Source organism: Amia ocellicauda, chromosome 7 (genome assembly GCF_036373705.1).
Source record: "Amia ocellicauda isolate fAmiCal2 chromosome 7, fAmiCal2.hap1, whole genome shotgun sequence".
Lineage (NCBI taxonomy): Eukaryota > Metazoa > Chordata > Actinopteri > Amiiformes > Amiidae > Amia > Amia ocellicauda.
The window spans coordinates 48,943,915-48,954,172 of NC_089856.1; the positions used below are offsets into that span (position 1 = coordinate 48,943,915).

At 42.2% G+C, this 10,258-nt stretch overlaps 1 protein-coding gene across 1 annotated transcript; it reads left to right on the forward strand.

Annotated features, from left to right (window-relative positions):
• The first annotated feature begins 2,318 nt into the window (after window positions 1-2,318).
• LOC136753779 (caspase-14-like) lies at window positions 2,319-9,999 on the forward strand. The gene is made up of 7 exons (XM_066710155.1): window positions 2,319-3,217; window positions 3,420-3,909; window positions 4,016-4,186; window positions 4,477-4,702; window positions 5,093-5,212; window positions 5,486-5,595; window positions 6,206-9,999. Exons 2-7 carry the CDS (start codon window positions 3,472-3,474, stop codon window positions 6,344-6,346), a joined length of 1,206 nt encoding a protein of 401 aa, XP_066566252.1. The 5' UTR covers window positions 2,319-3,217; window positions 3,420-3,471; the 3' UTR covers window positions 6,347-9,999.
• The last annotated feature ends 259 nt before the right edge of the window (window positions 10,000-10,258 follow it).

The following is a 10,258-nucleotide window of genomic DNA, read 5'->3' on the forward strand; positions in this document are numbered from 1 at the left end:
AGTTGCTGTTCCTGGGAGGAAGCTGGAAAATCCGGCTTTCCGTGTTGTCTGGAACGCAGCATAAGTGAATGCAAGTCTCCTGTTGTGACGCCCGAACTCATCAATAACATCAACAGACATTATTATTATTATTATTATTATTATTATTATTATTATTATTATTATTATTATTATTATTATTGTTATTTCTTGGCAGACGCCCTTATCCACAACAGTAGTTTGAGGTCCATATTGTTGTGGAGGCGGACGAGTCCACAGTGTTTGTTGCGTCACATGGAGCGCACGTCAGCAGTTCTCGAATGAGCACTGCTGTAGCGCGCTTACGTCACACAACTGGTGCGCATGATCAGTAGCGCTGAACTCTTTTATGTAAAAGCCTTATTAATCGCCTTATAATTGTTCGTTCTATTTAACTTAAGGAAGAAATATATATATTTCAAATTAATTTATGAATTAATTAAGTTGTAAGATTTAATTTTGACCCTTATAATGCTCCATACTGAGCAGCTGTGTGCAGTCAGCGCTGGGAGGCGCTCAGGTCCTGCGCTGTCCTGAACTCAAGGGGAGGGTCGTCCCACCACCAAGGCCGATGTATAGAGCAGGGGTTTCTGAGTATGTGTAGCCCGCAGAGCAGGGTTGCCAGATTGGGGGGAAACCAAAGCCATGGTGGGGTGGGGAAATGGAGGGAAATATTGCATGGGGGGAAATGTGGGGGTAAAAGGATATCAAACAGGGGGCTAAAGTAAAAACGGGGGGTTCTTTTCCTCATTTAAATTGTCCCACAGAGCTCTCATTAGGTTCTAAAATAATAAGATGGACTAACTCACCCCCCAATAATATTGGGCTCTGCAGTTAAGTCACTGTTGCCAGATTGGGGGATTTTTAAGTGCCCAGGGGGATCCCTGATCACACTTCATGAGCACCCCCCTCCCCCCGGACCTCACTTCACCAGCACCTCCCCCGGACCTCACTTCATTTCAAATTTTTGGGGAAAAATATATGATTTAGGGGATTTTTAGGACCAATTTGGCGGGACATTTAGGAGAGGACCCGGCAACACTGCCGTAGAGGAGCCGCCGCGCACGCCTCCGAAATCTCCAGTGCGTCTCTGCGCCTGCGCGTCAGGCCAGCGCTGATTGGTTGAATAGGACATTCTGGTGCCTCGGCCAATCGACAGGATTGCCAGACTGGGGGGAAACCAAAAATTGGTCTATGTATTTAATCACTGTTGCCAAATTGGGGGATTTTTATGTGCCCAAGGAGAACCCCCCCAGAGTACACTTTACCATGCAGCACCCCTCCCCCGGACCTCACTTTATTTCAAATTTTGGTTGGAAAATATGTGATTTAGGGGATTTTTAGCACATTTCGTTAATATAATTTACATTTCGTGAACACATTTCGTGAACATAATTCTCATTTTATCCCACGAAATGCCCACGTATTTGGCAATTTTGGACGAAAGGTAAAATTTGCTTTGCTTTCCATGGACGGAATGAACAATTAGCATCCTGATCAACAGTGACTGATCAAGGCATCGATCCAGAGACCCAGGTTTACAACGAGATCAGGATTGAACTGCAAAGGAAAGTTAGAAACTCGCTGAGCCAATCAGACGAGCGCTATATCAGGTGCAAATGTAATACAATAAATAATGATAATAATTAATATATGATGTGTAGAAAATCGCGTTTCACCAATCAACATGATTATAAATCTTTCACAATTACTAATTTGATTAAAGCCCATATCGTCGGCTATATTTATTATATTATTCAGTGGGCTAAAGCCTATGACATGAAGTGCGGGTCTGGCGGTTGGAGAAGACCGTATTTATAGCTCTTTAATTTTGAGGAGTTCAACAGCTGAAACGCCGTATATGTATTTGATTCAAATATTTAGTAACATAAGAACGGATAAGCAGGATAAATGCACATACGCAGAGACATGTGTTTGTATGTTCTAGTGTTAAGTCTCTGGCCAACTATAGCAAGACAATAGAGATCTGCACATACAGGATGCGATTTGTATTTGTGTGTGTGCGTGTAGTTTCTGTAACATGTCTTTAACAGGGTGTGTTAATTTACATCCATGCAATCCTAGGTGCACCATAGAAATCGTGTGTCGTGTCTGTAGACGGCCATGTGTTAATGCGACACTGCCTCCTATGGACGCGTCACTCTTACGTGCAGGTTGGCAGACAGCCGTGACCGTCTGCGCACCACGCCGCGCATGTCCACGCAGGCGCAGAAGCGCACACCAGCAGCTCCGGAGGAGGGCGGCGGAGAAGGTAAGCGGGGCCGGCGGTCTGCGGGCAGTGATGGAGAGATTAGGGTGTGACGGTAGCTGCTGCAACAGCGTTAAAATGACCCCATTGAATGTAGAATGAATTCCACCAAAATTATAATCCATTGTTTATTTTTTAAATGTTTTTGTTATTTTCATTATTGTTGATTTCTGTTAATACACTGTCCTGGTTCTCGTGATTGCAGCCTACTGCTGGCGAGATGTGCATCATTATTTCATTTTATAATCTATATTATTTGCACGTTTAACTCAATGTATAATAATTATTAAAATGTATAGTATTGATCCAATATGTGTTTCTTGATTTGTAATGTATATTTTAAACTTTTTTTTTTTTTTTTTAATTGGCTATGTTTCTTTCTGGTGCTGATTTCATGAACAATAGCCATGTAATATTGTCGTAGCAGTCGCTATTGACTGGTGGTATGTGCTCTTTTATTTTGTGTAGATACGCAGTTGAGGACATTTATGCTGGAGACTAATTGCTTGTTATGTCTGTGTGCAGGTGCGTTGTAATTGTATGTTGTTTATGAGAGCAATGCTACGGAGGTGCCTGCTGTATGTAAAAACAAAAAATCCTCTCCTGTCGCTGTGCTGTAATTAATATCACAGATCACACAAGCTTTGTTATTTTAATGAAAATCCACTATACGATCATATTGTTTATTGATTAGGTCTGTTTTGATTTTGTTTGCAATTGCTTTGGTACCATTGTATTTTTTACTGTAATGCACAATCGCAGAAGTTTGTACACTGTTTGCTACAGATACGCAGTTGAGGACATCTATGCTGGAAACGAATTGCTTTTTACATCTGCGTGCAGTAAAGAGAGAGAGACCCTCTGATCTCACCGCTGCCTGACCCCGCTCGACCCCGTCACACTGCTGCAGTCTGGTCGCCACAACATTAGGTAAGAGTCAGTCTTGAACTGGATGCAACTGGATGTTTATAAGTATAAAACTCTGCTGTAAAAGGGCTAGTCAGACACTACCAAAACATGCAATATCACTAACCTTATGTCCTGGACCCAATCATTCAAATAAAACATTTTGTCTTTCTTTCTGCAGTACCAGTGATTTTTTTTTTTTTCGTTTTTTCCCAAATTACCTCAGTAGTTTCAAATCCAAAGATAAAAGAGGGGCAGCAGCAAGAAACACATTGAAGATGAGTGACAAAATGTGTGAGAATAATTTAATCCAAAAACTGATTAAAGAGTGTGATAAGATGAGAACAAAGTACGAGGAGCGGAGGAAAGAGTATGAGGAGCTGCTGAAAGAGAACGAGGAGCAGAGGTCAGAGTGCGAGAACCTGCTGAAAGAGGATGGGGACCTGAAAGAGTTCAGGGAATTGTTGACAGAGTGCGAGGAGCTGCAGAAGGAACACGGGGAGCTCTCTGAGAAGCGCACCCGGCTGCAGAGCAGAGAGGCGGCGGAGCTGGAGAGAGAGATGGCGGAGCTGCTGAAGCAATGGGCTCGGCTGCTGGAACTGTGCTGTGTTGTGTTTGAAGATGAAAAACTTTGTGATGAACTTCGAGCAATTGGAGACGAGTTTTCAAAAAGAAAAACCCAGTGGGATTTTAACACGATTTGTAATTCTGGACAAGTAAGTCTTTATTTTACATTAAATTGTTAAATTCCTGCCACTAATGCAGGTACCTGAGAAAGGTACCGAACCCCCTTCTGATGTTGCCATGTCTCTGTGCTGGCAGCGCCTGGGGCCTGCTGATCCAGACAGGTACGACATGCGTGGACGGCGCCTGGCTCTCATGCTGTGCGTTACGAACAAACGACTAGGAGCAACGATGGACATGCGAATCATGAGGAACTTGTTTCGACAATACAAGTTTGATTACACCATTGAGATCAGCCCATCTGCACAGGTAAACTTACAGGATTTATGTTACATTCATAAGCTGTTTCACAGGATATTTTTTAACTTGCAGTTCTAAATTCAATGCACAGTTAGCTGTCGTACTCCATATTATTATTATTATAATTATTTTTATAACTGGCATTTATCTAGCGTTGCTGAACCCAAGGGATGCCAGTGCGCTCTTCAGTGGGACAGGGCTGCTTCACCACCCCGGCAGTGTGCAGTCAGGGGGGGTTTCAGCCGCTGCTCTGGGGTGTGTGGTCTAGCGGTGAGAGAATCCCTCTGTTTGTATTGAAGGGAATGAAAGCTGCAGTAGAGGCCTTCAGAGCCAGGATTATCAGCTGCCCAGAGGAGGTGAGTTGCTGCTGTGTTGTCACGGCGAGCCACGGGGAGCTTGGCATCATTGTGGGCAGCGACGAGGAGACCGTGGATCTCAAAGATATAATCGAGCCGTTCGGGGACGACCAGTGCCCACAGCTTCAGAAGAAACCCAAAGTCTTCATCATTCAAGCTTGCAGGGGAGGTAAAGACTGCAATGAAACTGTGTAAATCACATACAAGCACATGCATATCCAGTATAAGTAAGATACAGCAGCATCCTGTCATTAACCCTGCAGGACCACAGAGCCCCACACTCAAGACCCACAAGGGCGACTCATACCGGGTTCCCAAAGCATGAGGGCAGTCTGTAAATGCCAGCCCTGGCACAGCAGCAGGCTCTGGATTGGCACTACATGCAATTCCTTGCCCAGCCATCTTGCTGGGGGTTTGTCATTAATATATAAAGACTGAACGCAGGCTCCTGTGGATCTCTCAAAAATATATAAACAAATCAAATAGTTATTAAATGTGTTCCACTACAGTAGGTTGTCTATATACATACACATGTCAATATGTAATTTACTTATTACAGGATTGAGGGATTTGGGAGTGAAACTGTCAGCTGAGGCAAGTGTGCGAAAACCAAAATGCAATGATGCGTTCAGACCCCCTGTCATCAACGACATGTTCACAGTGTACGCTACACAGCCAGGTAACTGAGCACCGCCGGCCGGCACGAGCAACACCCAGGGTTGAGTGGTTTCATCACATCAAGACCAGCCAACTAAATGCCACGTGTGTTATGGTATAGAGAACGGTTCATCATCCTTTTCTAAAGTAAAAAATATCAGTAAATCAGCTCTTTTGCACAGCAAGCTTAAATTATTAAAATGTTCTAGATAGTGTGGTAATATCTGTGATTCGCTCTTTGTCTGTTACTTTTCATTATGAATCTGATTGAGCCTCTCTGTTCAATCTGATGCAGGGTACACTGCCTTAAGGGATAAAACCGCAGGTTCATATCTCTTCACATTTATGAAAGAAGTGTTTCTACAACACCCTCCCAGAGGTCACCTGCACGACTTGTTTGTGAAGGTAGGAAATTATCCAAAATGATCATAAACACACAGCACTGTGGAGCGTCAATCAACACAGCAGTCAGACACACCAGTCAACACAGCAGTCAGACACAGCGCTGCAGAGCATCAGGAGGCTGTGAAACTGAATCACAAACATTTAAGAGACCTTTATCTGATCATTTTCTCATTCCATATTTACAATAATAAAAACACACACATCTCCCTCCCAGCGGCTCCAGGACCCCATTCCTGGTGCCAAGCCAACCCACTCTGTCAGTCCGCCCCTGGATTAACAGGCTGTTTGAGTCTCCGCTAAGCTGTGGGTTGAGTCCAGGAGTGTCTATGTGCTGTCTGAGCTGGCGTGTGTCCAGTGGTGTTTCCAGAACATTTTCAACGGGGTGTCCAAGTGGGGGCACGGAGCCAATTTTGGGCGGCCAACCTTATTTTATCAACGGTGTGACCACGGTGCCCTTGTTTGTCATTCGTAATTAGTAGGGGGGGCGACTATGGGGGGCCAGACCCATTTCAGCGGTGTGTGGCCACCTGGGCTCCCCCCCTAGACACGCCCCTGTGTGTGTCAGGACTGGGACCGCTGTGCTAACTGATTCTCACGGCTGCTCCCTCAGGTGAACGAGAAGATGGTTCAGAAAGACTTCCGGGTGTCGAAAAAAGAAGTTGATAATCATACTGACAGGGATGAAGACTACGACACAGTGAAGGTGACAGTGTTAATGGAGTCAACTCTCAAGAAGCTGCTTTACCTGTGACCTTCAGCAGCAGCAAACACAGCGACTCCTGACTCAAGATCGCCTTCATTCAGCTGTACTTTCATTTTGCAAAAATCACTGTCCTTTACTTGTATTCTTTTTGACTGGTGTTAGTTAAAAGTAATCAGGTTTAATATTTTTGCAATTATAGTTTGAGACTCCGATCTTAAAACTCTCCATCGTGAATGTGTGGGATATTACATATGGCTGGAATACTGGAACTCTTTCCTGTTAAAAAAATACAATCTTAATTCAGTAGTAATATAGGGCACTTGTTTGGAAGGGGGCTGTGGGGGATTTGACCTTTGACCTTGAACTTGAGTTGAACTTTGGGGCCCCTTCGTAGGGGGCGTGTCCTGGAGACATACACCTTTCTCCAAAAGAGCTCTATTTAAGCCCTCCTGCTTTAAGCTCTTTTTCTCTATGTGAGTGCTGCAAGGCACTTCAACATGGCCAATGGGGTTAATGCTTTCAAATGGACAAGGGTTATGTCGGTGTGGTGCTTTTTGAGCTAGGGGCATGGTGTGGGCAATGTCTACACCTTTTGTAACCTTGGGTCACTGCAGAATTAGTATATTGGAGGGTGGAGTTTCAGGGCATTTGTTGATGTGGAATTTGACTGGTTTCACGGCTAGACGAGTCTGTTTACATTTTGAGGTGATGTTCCAGGGCCCCTTCAGAGCTGAATGTGCCGAGAGATATCGATCTGCAGAAGCGGTGGGGCCTGTGCGTAGTTTAAGAGTAACAAGTAGCTTTCTCGAAACATGCTGTATTAGCATCGTGCAAACACCCCAGATCTCAACTGAGAATTTTTTGAACATGCAACTGCAGCTGTAGATCATGTGAAAGCATATGATATGATATACTTAGATTTTCAAAAAGCTTTTGATAAGGTTCCACACCAAAGACTGATCCTCAAATTGGAAGCTGTAGGCATTCAGGGTAATGTAAGTAGATGGATTATGAACTGGGTGATGTCTAGGAAACAGAGGGTATCGATTAGAGAAGTTGCTTCCAGTGGCGTGGTTTCCCAACACGCAAACCACGCAATTGCGTTTGGCCCTGAAGGGGCTAGGGGTTCCCCTGATGCCTAGTAGCCATATTACATTACAAGCTGAATTGTAGCTTGCAACAAATTACTCATTTTCTCAGATGAAAAATAATGTATTGTAAATACCGCCTTTTATTTTTAATGTAGCGAATTCTGAAGCCTGACTGTTCAGTGCTGCCGTAAAGCCTCTGCATTGTGGCGCAGGAAACCCGGGCTCGAGTCTCACTGTGGCCGTTCATTGAGCAGGTTTTGAGTTTCATTTTAAGTTAGAATCATCATTTCCTATTATACCAGAAAATACATTTGTGCATTTTTTCTTTTTTTTTTTAACATTGTGGGCTATTTTTGTTTCAGTATTTAGTATTGTTATGCTAAGATGTGTGTTTGTACTCATAGCTGTGAAGTCACACGAATCAGACTAAATGGTCAGATTCCTACGGAATGACTAAAGTCTGCACAACGTGAACGCACCCCGTGTCAACAAGCCGACAGAGTGATGCCTGTAGTTCTACAGTTTCTATAGGAAGCCTGCTTAGGTACGACCATGCAGCCGGAGTTATCGATAAAAAGCGCTGAGATTAAAGAGCTGAAAAGACTACAACTGCCGAGGCTAACTGGATTATTTAATTAAAGTCTGTTTCGGAACCGTGTAGGACATTAAGAAGTATTCAATCTAAATCAAACGAGTCAGTAAATGATCAGGTTTTATTTATGTAGCTACTGAATTGAAAATGTACTGTATCTGTTATGTATTATTTATTATAGCGCTATTTGTTTTTAGCACAGCTTAAGCAGTGATTTCCAAAAGACAATCTTTCGTCAGTGACCTTATTGTTTGTGATTAAAAGCTTGTGATGAAATGTGCGTGGCAAATTGACGGGATACCTTATGCTCCATTTAAGAAGTGTTTTTTTAAACGAATAGTGTACATTGCAGCTCCGATCATTGTTAAAGTCAGGCAGTCATGTCGGTATTTGTGGCACAGAACCTCTACACACAACATCACTGAAATCACACACGTGTAAAACCTCAAAACAACAATAACAACAGAGAAATTGATTCATTTAGTTCTTTAAAATATACATTTTAATCTAAAAAGTGTATTTCAAATGCTAATTTTAAAGTCTGAATTTTAAATCGGAAACTTTATAACAATGAAACCATTTGCAATATAATTTTGCACATCCGTCTATTTAATATGTATTTTATTCAGTTTGTGAAGTGTATTTATTAATACTACCTTTATTTTGTATTTGTGTAGTAACTAGTTCTACTGTTTGCTTGAACAATAAAACTGAAGACTCCTCCTACATTTTCAGAAAGCGGAACAAAGCCCCTGAAATCTGCGATTCTGTCTGTTCTCCGCAACCCGGATTTCATAGCGCCCCACACACCCCGTCTGCACGTCTATCTATTTACAAACAGTAATTTCATTCAGCCTCATGACTCATTTGACCCACCGTACCTCTGCCAGCTTCAGTCTGTGAAAGACTGCAAAGTGAATACGTTTTCCAAGGTAAGAAAATTCTTCACTCTCCTATTTTATAGTTCGAGTCACTGATGAGACTCTGGCCCACCCTTATAATGACACAGGATTGTGGCAGACACTGGTGTGTGTGGTGACTCTAAAATTGACAGGTAGAAGTGGAGGGGCCCCTAAACTGAGCTTTGATTGGGGCCCCAAAATTGACAAACACGCCCCTGGTTGCTTCTAACTGGAGTGAGGTTGTTAGTGCAGTTCCACAGGGATCAGTACAAGGGCCTTTGCTTCTTCTAATCTATATTAATGATCTGGACTCTGGGATAGTTAGCAAACTTGTCAAATTTGCAGATGATACTAAAATCAGTGGCTCAGCAGATACAATCTTGGCAGCACAGGCTATTCAGAGGGACTTAGATAATATTCAGTTGTGGGCCGACACCTGGCAAATGAAATTCAATGTGCAAGGTATTACATGCAGGTAACAGAAATGTCCACTATAATTACACTATGGGAGGAACGGAACTAGATGAAGTAACGCATGAGAAAGACCTAGGAGTCTATGTGGACTCCTCACTTACTCTACTACTGCGATACCAGATACCAAATGTCATAAATGGTTCTGAGCTATGCATTCGGTAATATCAAAGTATCAGAACACTCTACTTGTATAACAAAAATTGTGCAATTGCCTCTTTTTGTCCGCGCAGTGACACCATAGGCCTCAGGTGGAAACAAAGAAAAGACAGCTGATGTTGTAACCAAACCAAATATTATTGATTCAGTTATATCTAAAGGCATTCATAATATAGGCCTTTTGTTTTTTATTTTCCGTTTATCTGCCTTTAACATTATTAAACAAATGGCTTTATCTATTAAAACTAAGTTACACAGTATAAATGAGTTATACTATACCCAGTATTGATACTGTTTAATGGATCAATTATAGCTCAAGACTGTGTCGCAATCACAGGACTATATATCTGCCTGTTATTTACTGTATTATTTTCTGGTCTGTATAATGACTGTTGTGTGTTACATGCATGTTCTGTATATCAAATAAAAGGACATTAAATTCCCATATGGAACACATTTTAATTATATTATAAATATATGCAATAATAATGCAGTAAAATAATAAAACATGAATGGCTTGTTGTAGTAACAGTCAATAGGCACAGTTTAAACCTGTCACAGAATGCTGTGTTATGTTTTAAAATTGCCAAAATATACATGAGTGTTATTAGCTACCTGCACTCTATTGTTCTGAAGAAAATGTTTGAATGGTTACTGAATTCTGGAAAAAAAATTTAATACTATGATACTTGTGTTTACGGCTCCGGCCCATTTGATCTGGAGTGAAGATTCAAATTCAAATTCA

Excerpts from the sequence above, each read along its gene's own strand:
- LOC136753779 (XM_066710155.1), top strand. The coding sequence starts at position 3,472 with ATGAGTGACAAAATGTGTGAGAATAATTTAATCCAAAAACTGATTAAA. Across the intron at positions 4,703-5,092 it reads CATTCAAGCTTGCAGGGGAG|GATTGAGGGATTTGGGAGTG; the intron begins GTAAAGACTGCA and ends TACTTATTACAG. Across the intron at positions 5,213-5,485 it reads AGTGTACGCTACACAGCCAG|GGTACACTGCCTTAAGGGAT; the intron begins GTAACTGAGCAC and ends AATCTGATGCAG.